The sequence below is a fragment of the Ischnura elegans genome, chromosome 5 (assembly GCF_921293095.1).
Source record: "Ischnura elegans chromosome 5, ioIscEleg1.1, whole genome shotgun sequence".
NCBI classification, from domain to species: Eukaryota; Metazoa; Arthropoda; class Insecta; order Odonata; family Coenagrionidae; genus Ischnura; species Ischnura elegans.
This window is the reverse complement of record NC_060250.1, coordinates 133324846-133344960: the sequence shown is the minus strand read 5'-3', so window position 1 is coordinate 133344960 and position 20115 is coordinate 133324846. Positions and strand designations below refer to the sequence as shown.

Genomic DNA, 20115 nt, shown 5'->3' with positions numbered 1-20115 from the left:
TCAAATGCTTCCTTCCATTGGTGTATGTTTATTGTTCCTGTACGTTAAGCGGCAGTTAAGTGAAATAACTTATCGCATTTGTTTCTGCAGACGAAAACGGTAGAAGGTTGTATAACAATCCTGCCTCGGAAGACTTTTTCTATCATGTAATTTAATGTATTCAATATCTACGGTAAAAATTTTGCTCAGCATTCAAAATGATATGATTAAAATTGCTTTTGTTAAAAAAAAGTTCCTTTTTGAGTGTTATGCTCACAACATATTTGAAATAATACACTGAGTTTACCACAGGACTGCAATAAAAACTATTTGAAATAAAATTGGTAATATGAGAAAAGATATTAACGTGATATTATTTCACGAAAAAATATAACAGATGTTATGCCGATGTCACTTAAGTAAAACAAAAGCAATATGCAAGAAACAGTGACGAATATAACTCACATGGTTAATATTTGCAATAAAGAAACGGAAAGGCATACCTCATACTGCAAGGGTTTTGTCGGGGAGTAGTTTGTAAAAGATTTCGGTTAGTGGTACATAGTTTGATGGGGCCAAGATCTAGCCAGGTATATTGGACCCAAGCAATGCTCTAGCGTGACCCTTTTCCAAACCCTTCCCTGAGATATTCTGGATCCTCGGGAGACAGTTGTCACACCAGGAGCCCACCCCTACCGATATGACCTGTTTTAGTATATTTTTTACTTTACTAATTCCAATACTTAGTGGTAAATAAATACACTAATAATATTCCTCACGGTTGAGCGATTAAATGCATCTTTTGAAATTTCCGGGGAATTTGAGCACTTGCTAAACAGAGCTTTCACTGTTCTTCAATTCTTGATGTCATGCTGATTGATAATGGTACCAGTTTTAATCCCATCCAAATTTTTCAAATTTCATCGAATAGAAATTTGAATACGCATCCAAATATTGACCAAATACTAATGTCATTATGCCATTGGAAAGAGAAGTTTATGGTGTGCCCTTGAGTGGGAACTGAATGTAAATCTTACAGCTCATTTCTGTTATGTGAATATTTTGGTAAATAAACAACTTGATTCTTACACATCAATGTTTTGTCATCTGCCTTAATGAATTTCTCTAGAGAAAAAGACTGGAAAAGAAAAAGCGCCCATGTTGATGGACGTTTCTTATACTCCAGTCATCTATTTCATATCATTGTGGTAAAGGTAGTTCGTTTAACAGTTTGTTTATTTTTGTGTATGTATTTCAGAGTTTGTGCGCAGCAAATTTCCTTACAAGCTGGTCCAACCGGTTAATGATGACAATGTGGATGCTTTCCTGAATGGTTGGCTAGACAATAGAATCAGAGTGCTGATATTTGAGAAGCAAGAAGCGGTACGTCTGCGCTACATCATGATGGCATACTATTACCGGGATCGTGTGGCATTTGGGTAAGTTTAACTTATACCTAAGGGTGCCCACTATATTGGGAAACCAGGAAAAGTTGGAATACTCTAGGAACTTGATTAGTTAAACAGAAGAAAAATTTGTTTTTAACTTATGCAACGTCCAGCCTTATGAGTAGTATTCTAACCTCAACAAAGCGCAAAAATGCAGTACAGTCAACTCCCAATGATCTGTGCATGAGTTTCGCCATCCTTCAATGTTTTCTGTGATCTTTATACTGGGGTGTGTTGACAAGCAAGGTCACCTATTTAAATAAAATGGGAAATCAATTTATTCTCAACTTTGCGGGCATCTGTAGCCGTGGACGGTCACTGGCAATACAGCATGAGAAATTGCTTGCTAGGTGTTACAGATAATTTGAAATATCATCTAACATGTAATTCAAAGTCTAATTTCAACCCATATTTTTTTTTAATCGGGGAAGTCAAAGTCATCCTTGGCATTGTTACATTTTCAGGGTTTGAAAACAGTTATATCAAAGTGATTTACAGTGCCCTGAACTTTGAAGCCAACCATACATTTTGAATTAGGCCATTCTACTAAATCAAACATCTCACTAGTAGATACATACATACATCTACATACTACCCTAACCGCTAGCTGCCTCAATAGGTGGGTGGCATCAGGTATAAGGAGCTCAGCCATTTATTCATAGAAAGGAAATGCTCTTGCAAAATTATGCCTAACATTTATTATAGTCCTTTATCATGCAGGTAAAAATGAATTCCCATACCTATCTCTTCAGCAGAATCTCTCTCTTAATTTATCGTTTCTGTCAGACCTGGAAATGTAGTGTGGCTCTAATCTGATGTTCTCCGTGCAACTCTGAAAGATATCTATTCTCAAGATAGATATTTTCGATACCTTTGATATTTCTCAGCCACTCTGTCCTCTGATATTTTTCTTTGGCCCTGAAGCTTGGCTCATTTGGAGGAGGAATGAATAGAACATGCGTGAGGCTGATTAACATCTAGAGAATCACTTTCGTGGATTGCCTAAATTGGGGGTGGCAAGCCTTCAGCATGAGGATATAATTTTTGTTTTTTTTTTTCCCAGCGAGCAATTGCAGTGAAGTGTTGGGTTTTACACTGGGTCAGGTCCTCCATTTCTCCTTCCTTGGGAGCTGACCTGGAGCAAAACCCGAGGAAACTTCACTGCTTCAGCATGAGGGCCCTTAGTGACATGCTCAGCAAAATATTTTAGTTTGTGGTACTGGTAGGACACCTCTATGTCACTCAATGGGCTGGCATGTGAGTAGAGGGGGTTTACTCTATGTTAACTCGCTCAATGGCCAAGAGGTTCTTCTGGCCTAGGTACTTGCTTGTTCCTGCTTTCCGCTTGTTCAGTCTCGTAAATCCTAGATTCCATCCTTGCGTGGACCTATCTATGTATATGGTTTCTCCCTCTCTTGCCCCAGCTCAATGCCTTCCCTCCCCCTCTCTCTGGAACCATCTCGTTCTCCACACTGTCAGGACAAATGATGGGAGATGATAATCCTAGATGACATTGATCACAATGAATTAGGGTTCAATGCTTAATGGCTTGACCATCCCAAAAGAAGTCACTTGGACGTCTCAGAGTCATCAGGTGAATGGAAAAGTGACGTACGTTGCCTAGCAATTGGAGACCCTCACACCAAGGACCCCCAACCTGTACCACAGCCCACCCTTCCTTCAAGTTAGGCAATATGGCCGCCAGTGAAAGAATGCGAGTTTCTCGCGCTCCAATGGTTTTCGTTTTTTTTAGCAGTGTTTTGTGTCATTTCGGTGTGTCCTGCTACTAGTGTGTGTGTGAATTCAACAGTGACCTCCTCACCAATTGTCCAGGATTTTCTTCAACATAGATATAGTTATAGGAGATACTTTTTCTCTGCCTTCGCTTCCTGTGACTTCTCCCTTGGTTGCCTCCACTTCCCAAGCTGTCCCTTCCAACGCTCCCCGCGGGTCCTTCGCCCCTCCCGGGCGTACCTGACGCGGAGACATTGGTCCTGGACTGGACTATCTATCCTCTTATTAGCTCTGCTATCGGGACACATAAACATCAACCCTGGCCCTTCCAGAGCATCATCTGTGAGCTTTTACTATCAAAATGTGAGAAGCTTAAGGAACAAGTTGTCCTCGTGTGATTCACATGCTCATGAGTTGTCGTCCTTCGATGTTATTGCCCTCTCCGAGACATGGCTAAATTCATCCATTAGTGACAGTGAATAGTCCTTTTCTAGCACCCATACCATATATCACCGAGACAGACCATCGAGAGGGGGAGGAGTCCCTCTCGCAATTAATTCAGCTTATCAGTCCAAGCGACGGAGAGATTTAGAGACTGGATGTGAAATAGTTTGGAGTGAAGTGTCTCTCTGTTCTCATAAATATCCCAAGAGTAAGTCGAGTAAAACACTCATTGGATGTTTTTATCGCCCTCCAGCAAGTGACTCAATTGTATTAGAAAAGTGTTGTGACTCTGTGCTAAAAGCTGTTAACATCGGCTTCGTCGTGAGATTTCGTCGCACTAGGACATATTCACGCCGTGACTAGTCAAGGTCAAACTGGAGGGGAAGGGAATAGCAGAAGTGTAGGCAGCGGGGAAAGTGGAAATAGAGATATCGTGATTCATACCCAGGCACTCGCCTGCAATGAAAAATTGCCAGAAGTCCTGGTTTCCTATAACTGCTGCAGTACGATGAGGTGATCACGTGCCCATTACCTTCACGGAAGCTCTGTGTTCATGTCATCTAAACATCACGGTGCTCAATCGCATTCAGTGATAGAGGAACCGCATCCCACAGCAGTTGCATATCGGGCAACTTGCACGAGATGCCACTACACAACTTGGTGCCTTACATTGTAGTTTCTGAATCGCACAGCGGTTTTGAAGCATTCATGGAAACCAATTTTCCAAATCTGTGATCTTTCTTTTTTTTCAGAAACCAGGCATTACACAGAGCAGCGAGAATACAAGTGCAATCATGTTATCGCAGCAAAAAAGATCGTGGTCGGGAAAAGATAACTGTGAATGATTCCGGAAAGCAATCTAAAATAACATAAAATGTGCGTAGATAATGATAGATAAATTGATTTACATATACGTATGATGAAAATGACCACAGATCGAAGTGAAATTTTGGATTTTTTGTGTTTTCCAATTATTTGTGCCGCCTCTTCCCATCATTAGCCCATTAGGATAATCAGGAGTACATGTGCTGTATCTCAAATAAAAATGTCTACCTTGTGTGTCCTCAACATAATATCGAATTTAACACCACAATATACCCCACATAAAAACTGCAGAAACATAAACCCGAAGTCCAGCAATTGACAAATTTTACCAACTACTTTTGAAATATGAGCTGCAAGTATAAGAACAATAGGGTAGTTTCCTTCATCAAAGAAAACGAAAGGCATTGATTGCAATTCGTTACCCACCATTACTGTATTCATAATATACAAATTATTTTGTTTTAGAAATACCAGTTTCGACGAATGGCAATGGTCCATTTTTATCCTCATTTGAAAAGGGCCAGATTGGCGTCCATGCGATGCCACTCCACGTGACGTCACAGGGACCTAGTTTCTATACGAGAAGATAGAAGTTTTACATCGTCTGAGATTACCAATGCATGCATGAGGCACAGAGCTCAGGGAAACATGTATTAATAATCACTTATTAAAACTGGCTAAGGTCGGAAAGTTTTCTTCGTTTGTTAAGGTATTAATAATTCTTATTTAAGCCAAGCGCTACCAGCCAGCAGGGTACTCAGCTATCCGCTAGCAGCCTGCGTCGTATCAGCGTTAGGCCTCGCCTCAAGGTCACCTCACAGGCGGCAGTGGGAACCAGAAATACGTCACACGGAGAGATTTCCTGGCATTCATACTTATCCGTTGCGTTTTCGTGCGCTTGAAAATTTTCACTTTTCATTTAATCGCGAAAAATAGATATGTATCGTCATTTAAAAATCTAAAAGCGTGAAATACGTACTCCAGGAGTAATAATCTTTTGATTTAGGCAATTAAAAAATAATAGGAAACCACCCTATTGAATAATACCAAGTAGAGATGGGTCAGTTTCGGTTCTCGGTACTGTTCCTGCTCTTGGTCTGTGGAACCAGTATTGAGAATCAACCGCATAAAGTTGGTACTTAGCAACCGGCTTGGTATGGTGGCGAGGATTTGAATTTGGCACCCAAAGCCAAAATGGTCTGCAGCATATTCAAGACCATCAATTTTCGTCATAAATTTGTGGGGACTCATCTCCTGGTCGATAACTCTGCCGGGAGAACAGAAAGCAGTGAAAGATATGGTAATTCAATTGAACAAATATTTTGGTCACCCTGAAAATGTACTGCTTGTTATTATGGCGATGAGTGTGAGGAAGAGATGGGATGGCAGAAAAATAAAGTTTGATTCATGCAAGAATACGTGGACCAACGGGGGACTTTTGAATTACCAGATTATAATTTAAGCGCAGAAGCACTGCCAACAAATTGAGGAGATACAATGGTACTTGGGGCTTTATCTGACCTTACCACAGAGGAAAATCATAAATTGTTTCAGCAACTTTCAACTTCGAAGTTAAATATTCCTCGCATTATCCAAGCAGTCAAAAGATTCAAAGAAGAGGTCACATAAGCTTCTTTGAAAGCAGCAACCGATGAGGAAAGACTGTTAGAAATACTGAAGAAACTGAAAAGCAGAGCAAAAATGCCAAACTTCCAAACCAAAACTCAGTTCTAACCGTGAAGTATTAAATTAATCTGCCAGACTTAAATAATAAATGAATAGGACATAACTTTCGTATGCCAATAGACATTATACTTTAAGGTAAGCTTATTTTATTATCATAAGAATCTGTCAGCAAAAATGAGATGACTTTGGTGATGCTCAATTGAAAAATTTGCAGCAGAATCCTGGATTTTTAACTTCTCTAAATCTGTGTCCTGCCCAGGCAACATTTTGTGATGCGATGGAGGAAGCATAAGGTGGGGGGGGGGGCAGCAGGGGCATCCTTATTTATTTTTTATTTTATTTTAATAAAGAGATACACATACAGCAATACTGCCAATTTAAAGTGCACTTATAACAACAAATATTAAATAATTAAAGAATAATTATTTGATTACAAATTCAAATAGAATAAAAAAGAAAAACAAACATTTATCCGGCTACCTAGTCATTAATGCGATAAATATGTTAATGCCCCATGAGTAAAATTTTTAAGTGTCAGAGCAAACGGATCAATATCACTGGGTAGAGTTTTTATTAAAAGGGAAAGCCTATGGAAAAGTGAGCGCTTAATTACAGATAGCCTGGGTGTAGGAATGTGGAGTAAAGAAGTAGATCGGGTGTGGCGGGAAGGTACTCTAATGTTGAGGAAGGAAACAATGTCAGGACTGTCGAAGTGGGAGTTAAGGGTATTATAAATGAATTTGATGTCTGATTGAAGTCGGAGAAGGGATAGACTAGGGACGGATAAAGAGGATAAAACTGCACTAGTAGGTGACTCGCGGAGATTTGGGTTTCTAAATTTTACAATTTTTGCAAAAAAGTTGAAACACTTTTAAGGGTGGCAAGATTAGTGGGGGCAGGCATTGACCAAATTGGGGAGCAATAGTTGATCACCGGAAGAACTATGGTTGAGAAGTAGGATTGGAGTGCCTTAGTATTGGAGATACCCCTGAACCGGTAGAGTAGTCCCAAGAGTGACATGGCTTTAGATTTGATCACATGAATGTGTTCAGAGAACTGAAGTTTTTGGTCCACAATAATTCCAAGATCTTTCATGGATGACACACAATTAAGAGGCAAGGATTTAATTGCATAATCAAAAAGGATAGGAGTTTTCTTTGCAGATATTGTCATAGTAGTGCACTTTTTAAAGTTCAATTGCAGCCTCCAGAGAATGCACCACTCTGTGGTCTTTTTTACGGCGTCCTGTAGCATATTATAGTCTGCGAGATTATTTATCTTTTTAAATAGTTTGCAATCATCAACATAGAGTAATGTATTGACTTGGGAAGAACGGACAATGGGGGCTAGGTCATCAATAAATAGGTTGAAGAGGTAAGGTCCAAGAACGCTACCTTGAGGCACTCCGGAGGTAACGTTAGACCAGGAAGATGTGATACCAGCGAGTAGTACTCTTTGGGATCTGTCACGGAGGAAACTGGACAAGAGACTGACGAAGTTGCCATGGATATTGAAGCGGGAGGCGAGTTTATGCAGGAGAAGTTTACGGTTAAGGGTGTCGAAGGCTTTGGAAAAATCAAGAAAGATGGTGTCAAGTTGGGACTTTTCGGCCATCGATTGTACGGCATGTTGCTGAAATATGGATAGGATTTAAATCAATGGTTTTCATTACAAAAGTAAGCACAATCTTCTACCATAATCAACGTATTTTAATGTGCGTCATCCTAATGAGATTTTTTTATTTTGATATTTCGTACAGATAATTTTCGATCACAATTTTTGTTACGTATCTCCAGCTTAATTTAGCTAATTCCACAAGCAATATAAGTGTCATACGTCATCAAAATGGTATGTGAGAGTAGTTTCCATTGAGGCAATGCTGTTTCCTGCTCCGAATTCGATCATTATAATGTAAAATTTTAGAACTCAGGTCTACGAGCTCCTAACATGACTTATGATCCCCACAAATCCATACAAATATATTTTAGACGTCAATTTACGGGAAGAAATCTCTTTCACATTCATTTATAGCGATTAATTTACCCACTGGAGGTGCTTGATGGAAGGGAAGGCTGCCAGAATGCTTCTTAAGCATTTCATGAAAATCTACCTTAATCGGTAAAATACTTTTAAACCTTAACAGGTAATCAATAAACGTCAATAAATCAATAATCATAAAATCAATAAACATAATACTTGTGGAAATGATTTAAAAAAATTGTAAAACAAACAAATCTTAGTGATTTATTAAGTACATACATATAAGAACAATAAATAATTTGTATATTATGAATACAGTAATGGTGGGTAACGAATTGCAATCAATGCCTTTCGTTTTCTTTGATGAAGGAAACTACCCTATTGTTCTTATACTTGCAGCTCATATTTCAAAAGTAGTTGGTAAAATTTGTCAATTGCTGGACTTCGGGTTTATGTTTCTGCAGTTTTTATGTGGGGTATATTGTGGTGTTAAATTCGATATTATGTTGAGGACACACAAGGTAGACATTTTTATTTGAGATACAGCACATGTACTCCTGATTATCCTAATGGGCTAATGATGGGAAGAGGCGGCACAAATAATTGGAAAACACAAAAAATCCAAAATTTCACTTCGATCTGTGGTCATTTTCATCATACGTATATGTAAATCAATTTATCTATCATTATCTACGCACATTTTATGTTATTTTAGATTGCTTTCCGGAATCATTCACAGTTATCTTTTCCCGACCACGATCTTTTTTGCTGCGATAACATGATTGCACTTGTATTCTCGCTGCTCTGTGTAATGCCTGGTTTCTGAAAAAAAAGAAAGATCACAGATTTGGAAAATTGGTTTCCATGAATGCTTCAAAACCGCTGTGCGATTCAGAAACTACAATGTAAGGCACCAAGTTGTGTAGTGGCATCTCGTGCAAGTTGCCCGATATGCAACTGCTGTGGGATGCGGTTCCTCTATCACTGAATGCGATTGAGCACCGTGATGTTTAGATGACATGAACACAGAGCTTCCGTGAAGGTAATGGGCACGTGATCACCTCATCGTACTGCAGCAGTTATAGGAAACCAGGACTTCTGGCAATTTTTCATTGCAGGCGAGTGCCTGGGTATGAATCACGATATCTCTATTTCCACTTTCCCCGCTGCCTACACTTCTGCTATTCCCTTCCCCTCCAGTTTGACCTTGACTAGTCACGGCGTGAATATGTCCTAGTGCGACGAAATCTCTGGTTCCTTTGGGCTGTATTCAACTGGATGCCAGGCCACGGCAATAATTGTGCATTTGCGATATGAAATATGGAATTATAAATCATAGACAACATTCATCTTAATGTGCGATAGGTTAACCATTTTAGAATCTCATAAATTCAATCAAGATGTTTTCCCCCAGCTGATTGTCATCTGAATGCTATAGCAGACATCCAAGTGAACTTGAAAAATTCATGTCAAAAAGTAAAAAGAATTATTTCCTTTTAAGAAGCTAAGATTCCAATGGATATAGTAAGTGTTGTATTAAAATGCTGGATATTTTGGATCTGATTAATTTTTTATAAAGATCGTGGAAAATGTTGAATTAGTGTCGAAGTCGAAGAAACTCATGCACGGACAAGCCACAATACGGATAAACTACAGCTGAATAATCGTGAGTCTGCTGTAGTTGTAAAAAGTTTCTTAATTTACTATTGGTTATCCATGGAAGAAATCTTGTAAAGTTAATCAGGAATTTTTACCACCTCTCATCATCTTCAGCAGTACTAGGGTAGACGTCCTAGTAAACTTAAAACAAGCCTTCTCAGCTAGTGAAGAAAATAATTTCATTTTACCTTGGGAATGCTAATGGTAATAATAAGCAGTGTGTATCCATGGAAGAAAATGAGATAATTCTGGTGTTTCCGAGTATTTATAATATGTTGTATAATTCTTTTGTATTTGTATTGTATAATTGTATAATTTTTAGTTATAGGTAATTGTATATTAGTAATCAGGGCCGGCCTTAGGGTGGGGCGACCGCCCCGGGCCCCGCGCTTTTGGGGGGTTTGTGAAAAAAAATTAAAATATACGATAGTTTTGAAAACTATTTTCAACTATTACTGTATTGTTAAGTCCGTGCTAGAAAAAAAAATATTATCTTTTTTTCATTTTACAGTAATTGCTTTAGGATTACAACTACATATTTAACTTTCATAATCTAACTTATAAAAATACATACCTATTGAAGAAGCGCACTTTTTATGTTTATTTTACGTTATAATTTTATGAATAAATATAATTATAAATTTTATTTGTATTATACTATTTTGAACTCAACTGCGTGATGGTATCATAACGGCGTAATTACGAAGTGTGAATTTGGGAGGGGAACACATACTTAGCCAGAGAGTGGTAGGGATTCAAAATGCTCGAGTTTGTAGATGGGGTATAGAGTTCAATATTTTAAGTGAAGGGCCCCGCACTGAAGGTTCGCCCCTAGCCCCGCACCTGCTAGGGCCGGCCCTAATAGTAATGTATAATTTTTGATTACAGAAAGCATTAAAGGAGGGCAAAAGTGATGTTGGGGAGAGTATGCATGTATTCACAAAAACGATTTCCTGAGAGAGAAGTCGTCTCTATTCAAATTACTGTATTTAATTTGGAAGCAAGTGCCATGTTTGTGAAATCGTGCTCTTCTCGGAGAGTGTGGCAATCTAGTGGTTGGAGTGCTTGGCTGCTGACTGAAGGGTTCAAATCTAGGGTGAAGCCCTTGCCTAACTCCCAACTCAAATATCCTGTAAGAGTGAGGTGGCTCAGGGCAAGGGGCCAATTCCCCCCCCCCTGAAATTTGTGAATTTCTACGCGTGTGAGTTTGTGTCGAGTATCTCCACCCACGCCTATCAAAACCCATCCAAAGCAGACGTAACGGTTGGTGAGTGAGTGGTTGTGAGCTTGAATATTTTGTATTTCTTTTCATTTTTTCTTTTATGAATGTAATGTCATGCTGAACTTGTATAAGTTGTACAATAATCTTCTCAAACATATTCTTGGCTCAAGCATATTGTTGCAGAAAATTGAGTTTAAAATTGTGTTAAATTAGAGTGTTATACCAATCTGTCATTTATTTTGTTTTGAAAATATTGTTTGTGTGACACTATTGTCATAATAAATTGTCGCCTTAATTTCTTGTAATAATTAGTCAGTTATATCGCAGTATGATATTTTTCCTTTCGTTAATATTGTTTTGCCGAAATGTCTGTAAGTTAACGGCGGTCTGCAACGAGTGAATCTTTTGTATTTCTTTTCTTTTATGATTGTAATGTCATGCTGAACTTGTAAAAGTTGTACAATAATTTTCTCATCGGCCACAAGGCCCACGAAATAAACGAATTTATTATTATTATTATTTTGTTTTTATTTCATGTCCAGATTCGTGCAGCTCAAAGCCAAAGGCTCGGAGAAAACAGTGAAGAAATATGGAGTGCCTTTTGGCACAGACACCCTTCTTCTGTTTAATGAGAACACGGAGCGACCTGTGGCGAGCCTCAGCATGGCGGATATTCCCGTTAAGACCATGCAGGACATCATAAACAACAACAAGTACTTGCTCCTGCCTCGTCTTTCCTCTCAGGTGGGACAACTCACAATTCTCTCTCTCTCTCTCTCCAGTTTCAGTTGTCACTATGGTTACAACGTATATCTTACATTCACTTGAAAATCTTCAGGGACGTTGAGGTTTGTTTTTCACTTTAAAAAATTAGACATCTTCATTTCTTGTGGTCTTTGAAAACTTTAAGCTTGCTGAGAATTTCTGATAAATGACTAAGGTTATAAAAAAATTCTTAATACGTACTGTGTTAGTTGTATAGCTCCATAAATTGGTGAGATTTTGATAACTGGGGAATAAAATCTGTCTGGAGGAGCTGAACAAAGGTAGTGTCATTGTTAAAATATTCACCTCGAAAGACATAATAGATTATTTTAATGTACAGAACTAGGAAGTGGGCGAGGGAGTACTTCTCCAGTGTAAGGAGGCCCATCCAGCCTGTAGTGCCCAGCCTCCTTCACTTGAGGTTGTCATCTTAATCTTGAAATGGAAATTAAATGTAACCATTGTCTATGGCACCAATTGGTGTGGTTTGCTGTCTATTCAGGGCATGTTTGATGCACTGTGTCCACCTGATGCTGGACGTCCCCGACGGAGGCTCTGCGTTGTCCTCGTGTCCCAGAACACCCCAGTGCATGAGCCAGCACGCCACGCGCTCAGGCAGTTCGCCCAAGACTCACATTATGGATCGGATCGTGTGCGATTTGCTTACGTCTTCGAGGAGAGGCAGCCTGAGTTTGTGGGCACGCTGACTAATGGTAAGCTCCCAACTTATTCTTGCTTGTCTTCTCAGGGCGTCCTCTAACCAGGAAAACTGAGAGGATATGGAATTTTAGTCTTCTGGAAAAACTCAGGGAATTTGATGAGTGTTCTGGAAAAAATCAGTTGTACACTCATGCAGTGGATACTATTACAATGTGTAGAACTCTCATGATACACCCAAAAAAAATACTAAAGTAAGTTTAATTTCATTGGATTTTTATTCTGATGTACCAAAAATCTAAATCCCTTGAATGGAAGTTCTTCGTTGAATTACTTTCCATCAATTGAATTTGCTATTTTGACTTAAATATTATTTTCATGTGGCTATATGTATTTCAGCGAGGGGGGGCTTGCTCACCTTTATTGCTGTTTATCTTCCATAAACATTAATTTAAGTTTTGAGCATTTGAAATGTTGAGGGTGAGGATTAGAAACATTTCCTTATGATTTTTCATACTTTTTTCTGAAATCTTAATTTTAGTGATCCCTCCTGTTGAGAATTGAATGCTTCATGCTCTAGAGAGAATGCTTCATGTTCTTGCCTTAAATGCTCTGCTGGTAAACTTTATCTTAGTTATAGTGGAAATGGGCCCATTACTGAGTCATTTTTTGTGTTGTCTACTATCAAAAGTACATTGAATGATGTAAATTGAGTAATTTATTTTTATGGATTTAAAATTTATCTACTGTAGAGCATCTTACTTCTGAAGTGTAGAGGAATGGATATTTCAGAACTATGTAAATCAAAGGGTTTCTTTGAAAATTGTGCTGTTTCGACAATGTTGAATATTAGTATAGTCTAGTTGTAATTAGAAAACTTAGCAGAAGTCGTCAGGAGGATATCGTCAGGAATTCGTCGTGTTTGGTCTCATTCTTTTGTTAATCTCTTTGTTTGTTCTCAGGGATGAAACACTCTTCGTTTGTTCTCATGTTACTTGATATTTTCTTGCAAAGACAATGATTTATGGTCTGTGAGATCTCGGAAATGAAAAAAAGAGTCAGAGGCATGGGCTGATGGAAGGCCGAGGGTGGCTTTCTGAAATCTGCGACGTAGTTACTTTTGACGTGGTTATTATCGTATGATGCTGAGATTCCCCTGATGATTGTTCAATCTCTTGGGAAGAGTCACAATATGTGCCTTACATATTTTTACTTAAAATTTTCCATGGCTGAAAATTCTATTGCATAACCCCTACGAAAGATTTGAAACAAAATGGTTTGTAAGTAGGACAAGTGTCATAGTGCAATGGTGCATGCGAAGAGAGAATCGGAACTCTTTCCACTCTCTCTAATGGGATGCTGCATTCGCTGAACACATCTGATCCAGATCCGATGTGTTCAGTGAATTTGGATCCTAAGTATTGGGTAAAGGGCAATATCCATGGATATTTGTATCCAATCCGACCATCCCTTATTGATGCACAAAGGTTAAGAAAATACTTAGCTGTTTCACAAAATAAAATATATTGCGACCGGTTTCGATACAGCGTATCATCATCTGGCAATTACAAGTATCAGTACACAGAATTTATACCCTTGAAGGCGTTAGAGGGGTGGTAGAGTGGAGGTGGAGGAAGGGGGGAACTTCGGAGTACCCATTATTGGATGCAATTAGTTTGATTGTGTTTAGCTCCTTCATCCTGTTGTAATTCGACAATGGAATCAATCATAATCTGTGAAGCATACAATGTATTGCTGATAGTTTGTGAGAGAAGTGGTGTCTTGAATTGCGGTGTATTATTTGGTGGAGGGGGTAAGGGAAGGGAAGGTAGGTTTGGGAAGTACACTGCTGATGGGTCACTGCACGGTGTAGCCGAGGGTTGGTGTATGATGACGAAATACCGGGAGGGGTGTAATGGAGTGGTGAGTGTCATCCGTAATGGTTTCTCAGAAAAAACATTGAAAAGTGGTGAATGGTGAGAATACAACTGCTCGTTAACTAATGTTATGTTGGGTGAGGTTTGGCCCACTAAAATTTCCAACTGCTCGAGTGCGTCAAGCCTTGGGCCGTTGTTTTCTTTATGTAGGATTATCGGTTCGAAATCGCTTGTGTGGTCGGAATCCAAGAGGTGTTTGGCAAAGTGTGAGGTTTCTTTGTTGTTAATAAAACATGAACGATGTTCCTTGGCCCGGATGTTGAAATTCCGTCCAGTTGTTCCTATGTAACAGGAATTGCAGTCATTGCAACGGAGTTCATATACTCCGCTGTGTTCTCCGGCACTAATTTTGTCCTTGGCACTGCCCAACAGTTTGCCCAGTGTACTTCTACTGTAGAAGGCAGCCTTCACTTGATCTTCAGGTAGTAATTTTCCAGTTTTGTTGGATATACGACCGAGATAGGGGATTCTACGCCATTTCGTGTCATCATCTTTCCCTCTTATCTGTGTAAATAAGGTTGAGTGCGAGTCGTTTTTGTTTTTGGTGGTACAGTTTGTCAATGAGAACTTCGGAGTACCCATTATTGGATGCAATTAGTTTGATTGTGTTTAGCTCCTTCATCGTGTTGTAATTCGACAATGGAATCATACATAGTCTGTGAAGCATGCAATGTATTGCTGATAGTTTGTGAGAGAAGTGGTGTCGTGAATTGCGGTGTATTATTTGGTCAGTGTAACAATTTTTTCTGAAAATCGAGAATTCACATTTTTGGTTTACATTTTGAATGGTTAAATCTAAGTAATTCAACCTTCCTTCACATTCATCTTCACTAGTGATTTTGATGTTTTTGTCCAAAGAATTTAGAAATGACACGAAGTTGTCTAACTGTCTTAGTGAGCCGGTCCACACGCAGAAAATGTCGTCGACGTATCGATACCACCGAAAAACATTTTTCACAAGGGTGCTATTAGAATTGAAAATACATTCTTCGTAGTTGTCCATATATATGTCAGCAAGGAGTGGAGACAGCGGGGATCCCATGGCGCCCAGATCCCATAATTTGCATGCCAACAGATGGTTAGGGCTACGCACACTAGAAACAATGGGTCTCAAAGGCACTCCAGGCTTATGCATTTTGGGGAGACCGAAGAATCTGGGTGCCATGGGATTCATTTGGATGAGGCGTTGTTTTTCCCTGGAATACAGCACGGTGGTGCATTCTGCTATTGCCTTCTTGCATTCTCTTTGGTGATCCATGGTTGGGTCCCTGGATAACTTTAATATCTTATTGGCACTGATGAATTCTTCACATTTTAAAACGTATGCGGATCGGTCCATGATTATGACTGAATTTCCCTTGTCAACTTTTGTGAGAATAAGATTGTTGGCTGAGAGGGCCCTCTTAATGGATGGAACTGTCTTGTGTTCACTATTACAATGGTTGATTTGGGTTCTGCTGGTTGCGTTGTCCATGCACCGCCGTAGTTCTAGGGAGATACGTTGCGATGAACCTGAATGGTCATTCCTGAGGGCAAGGCTGCAATCCACAGCTAGGTTTTTCAATTCATTCACGGAGATGGGTAGGTGGGGGGCATATTTCAGACCTTTTTCCAACAATTCCAATTGATTTTTAGCGAAGGTGTGATTCGATAGGTTGACCACTCTGTTGTCAAAGGGGTTTTTTATACTTTTCACACTTGAGTCACTAATCACGTCAGTGGTCACTTTAGTCAAAAGCTTCAACTTATTTTTCATTACAATTCTTTCAAACTAATTCTCTCAAAACTATTTCCAATTCAACAATACGATATATGAACAACCTGACGGCCTCGCCATGGGATCCCCGCTGTCTCCACTCCTTGCTGACATATATATGGACAACTACGAAGAATGTATTTTCAATTCTAATAGCACCCTTGTGAAAAATGTTTTTCGGTGGTATCGATACGTCGACGACATTTTCTGCGTGTGGACCGGCTCACTAAGACAGTTAGACAACTTCGTGTCATTTCTAAATTCTTTGGACAAAAACATCAAAATCACTAGTGAAGATGAATGTGAAGGAAGGTTGAATTACTTAGATTTAACCATTCAAAATGTAAACCAAAAATGTGAATTCTCGATTTTCAGAAAAAATTGTTACACTGACCAAATAATACACCGCAATTCACGACACCACTTCTCTCACAAACTATCAGCAATACATTGCATGCTTCACAGACTATGTATGATTCCATTGTCGAATTACAACACGATGAAGGAGCTAAACACAATCAAACTAATTGCATCCAATAATGGGTACTCCGAAGTTCTCATTGACAAACTGTACCACCAAAAACAAAAACGACTCGCACTCAACCTTATTTACACAGATAAGAGGGAAAGATGATGACACGAAATGGCGTAGAATCCCCTATCTCGGTCGTATATCCAACAAAACTGGAAAATTACTACCTGAAGATCAAGTGAAGGCTGCCTTCTACAGTAGAAGTACACTGGGCAAACTGTTGGGCAGTGCCAAGGACAAAATTAGTGCCGGAGAACACAGCGGAGTATATAAACTCCGTTGCAATGACTGCAATTCCTGTTACATAGGAACAACTGGACGGAATTTCAACATCCGGGCCAAGGAACATCGTTCATGTTTTATTAACAACAAAGAAACCTCACACTTTGCCAAACACCTCTTGGATTCCGACCACACAAGCGATTTCGAACCGATAATCCTACATAAAGAAAACAACGGCCCAAGGCTTGACGCACTCGAGCAGTTGGAAATTTTAGTGGGCCAAACCTCACCCAACATAACATTAGTTAACGAGCAGTTGTATTCTCACCATTCACCACTTTTCAATGTTTTTTCTGAGAAACCATTACGGATGACACTCACCACTCCATTACACCCCTCCCGGTATTTCGTCATCATACACCAACCCTCGGCTACACCGTGCAGTGACCCATCAGCAGTGTACTTCCCAAACCTACCTTCCCTTCCCTTACCCCCTCCACCAAATAATACACCGCAATTCAAGACACCACTTCTCTCACAAACTATCAGCAATACATTGTATGCTTCACAGATTATGATTGATTCCATTGTCGAATTACAACAGGATTAAGGAGCTAAACACAATCAAACTAATTGCATCCAATAATGGGTACTCCGAAGTTCCCCCCTTCCTCCACCTCCACTCTACCACCCCTCTAACGCCTTCAAGGGTATAAATTCTGTGTACTGATACTTGTAATTGCCAGATGATGATATGCTGTATCGAAACCGGTCGCAATATATTTTATTTTGTGAAACAGCTAAGTATTTTCTTAACCTTAGTGCATCATGAAGGAGTTTCACCATGTTACGCCAACCACCATCGCATTTATCCCTAATTGAGATAAAAAATACTTACCATATTTTCTTGTGTGCAGTATTGATTGTATATAAGGTAACGCATTGTGGGACTGATATGTTTTCAAATCTGTGTATACATTCTATCCCTTAAGCTGCTGCTTGGGGGTGTGATGCCTTGAAATCTTTTCAAATTTACAGTTGAAGTTTGTTATGATATCTTGAACGTGTAGTAGCAATGTTTATGATGTAATTGGTAGCCCAGTTTGAGTGCACCTTTAAACCACCTTGCAAAAACATAACTAAGTAATCCTTATGTGATGTTAAGATTCATATGCATTGAGATTGTACAGTCGGATTCAAAAGTATTGCAACAAATGGAGCGGCTCCACTTTCGCCTCAGTCTGGAAATTGAGTTTTGGTATTTTCTATTGTACCAGTGGAAGGGGAATTTGAACAACATTCCCACTTCCCGCAATATTTTTATAACAACATCATTAAAGGGAAATGTATGCGGGATATGTGCAGTGTTTAATACCACATAAATTGTGCAGCCCATGCTAGATAATAAATCAGCATCCAGAACGTCATTTTACTTTCTCTCGTAAGTTGGCCGATCCGTCGAAGTATATTGTCTTACAATTATGTGACACTGAAGCTTTTCGATCACAGATAGCAAACGTAACATATATGTATGCATTTAAAATATCTGCTGCAATATCACAGCAAATGATGCCACTGAAGAGGAACCTAGAATATGATCAGGACGTGTATGCCTGCTGTGTGGATTTTGGAAAAGCTTTTGATGGAGTGAACAGGGTGAAGTTAATGGATATTCTCAGGCAAATAGGAGGGATAGGTGAGTGATTCGTAATCTGTATATGGCCTAGACTTTGCAAGTGAGGATAGCGGACGGAGAATCTGGGTGGGCAAGCATGTGCGGAGGAGTGAGGCAAGGCTGGCCCCTATCGCCGCTGCTCTTGAACGTGTACACTGAAGAGATGGTAAGGGAAGCGTGGGATGAGTTAGAAGCTGGAATAAAAGTGGGAGGAATGATGTTCAAATCAGTGAGATTCGCGGATGATCAGGCGTTGATTAGCCAGTCAGTGAGGGGACTGCAGGCTCCAGTTAATGCATTATACCAGCGTTGCGAGGAGTATGGGATGAGGATACTACTAGTTTTTATCAATCATACTAGTTTTTAGCTGAAAAATGTTATTCCTGCTTTCATTAGGTTTGATAGTTTATCGTCTGCAAGCACTTGCTACACCATTTAGTGAGAACCATCATCTCTTAGGATTACCCAACATGCTCATACAGACCATCATGTTTTCAGCGTGACTTGGTGTTTCATTTTTTTTGGTGGTGGAGAGTTTTCTGAGGCCAATAAGATCTCTTTTTGTGGGTCCCTTGAGGCTGGCACTTCCAAGCACATCACTCCTTCCATTGAATGGGACGTTTAGCCATGGACCACTTGGCACCTTTCATTGAGTGCAGGCTAATCCCAACGCCAGCTTTTTCTCAACCCTCCCTTCCCTCATGGCACCAAAGACCTTAGTGTGTCAATCGCCTCATCCAACTACCACACCATGCAAGGAAAAATATTGTAAACTTGTGTTTGAGGCTGACGCATACCCGACTTATTGATTGTGCAGGGCAAGGCACGCCTCCCGAGCCGGTGCTGCACGTGGTGATCATCTGGCGTCGGGACACGCACCACATCAAGTACGAGTGGCTTCACGGGGAGTGGGATGTGTCTCGGCAGCAGTGGAATGACACTCGGGACCAGCTGGAGGCGACCATCCAGCGACTGCTCCACGCCTCGGAAGCGCTCTCATACGAGGCTGTTGTGAAGGTAAGGACCAACCAATGTGTTGCCCTCTTGCTGTGTGTGTGTGTGTGTGGACGGAATCCTTTTACTAATAATAATTATGACGATATCATTGTTAGTGAATGATAAAAGTTGAGAGATAAGAAGTTATCATCTGAAGTGTAGTTTCTATCATCGTAGATTTCTAATTCGCTTTAAACTTCATTTTCATTCATATTTGTTGAATGAAGTTTTTGTGAAGATCTTGTGTGCAGGTGAATGAAATCAGTTCCCTTGGAAAAGTGCTTTACTGTGCAGGTTGAGGAATTAGCTGGAGGGAAGGCAAAGAAGTCAGTGCACAATTCCTGAGCTGGCCGCTTTCGGACGCCAATCAGATGTGCATTAATTTTTTCCGAAACTGTACATCCATCTATCAAGCAACAGCACCATGGGAGAAATATTATTAGAGCATGAATAGTTACAATAAAATCCAATATTGATTGTTATATGCAGTACATATATTGTATAACCAATATTAATAAAGGTGTAGTAATTTGGCTAGGCTGGTGGCAATCACTGTAAATTTATTGTAGGTAATAAATTTATGTGTACATTTCTGCAA

At 39.6% G+C, this 20115-nt stretch overlaps 1 protein-coding gene across 3 annotated transcripts in view; it reads left to right on the top strand.

Annotated features, from left to right (window-relative positions):
- Window positions 1–20115, top strand: part of LOC124159577 (dnaJ homolog subfamily C member 16) — a 98456-nt gene that overhangs the window by 31903 nt on the left and 46438 nt on the right. For all 3 annotated transcript variants that reach the window (XM_046535476.1, XM_046535477.1, XM_046535475.1), the window contains exons 5-8: window positions 1238–1418; window positions 11520–11721; window positions 12245–12455; window positions 19339–19538. In XM_046535476.1, coding sequence (XP_046391432.1) covers window positions 1238–1418; window positions 11520–11721; window positions 12245–12455; window positions 19339–19538 — 794 coding nt within the window. The remainder of the gene's footprint in view (window positions 1–1237; window positions 1419–11519; window positions 11722–12244; window positions 12456–19338; window positions 19539–20115) is intronic.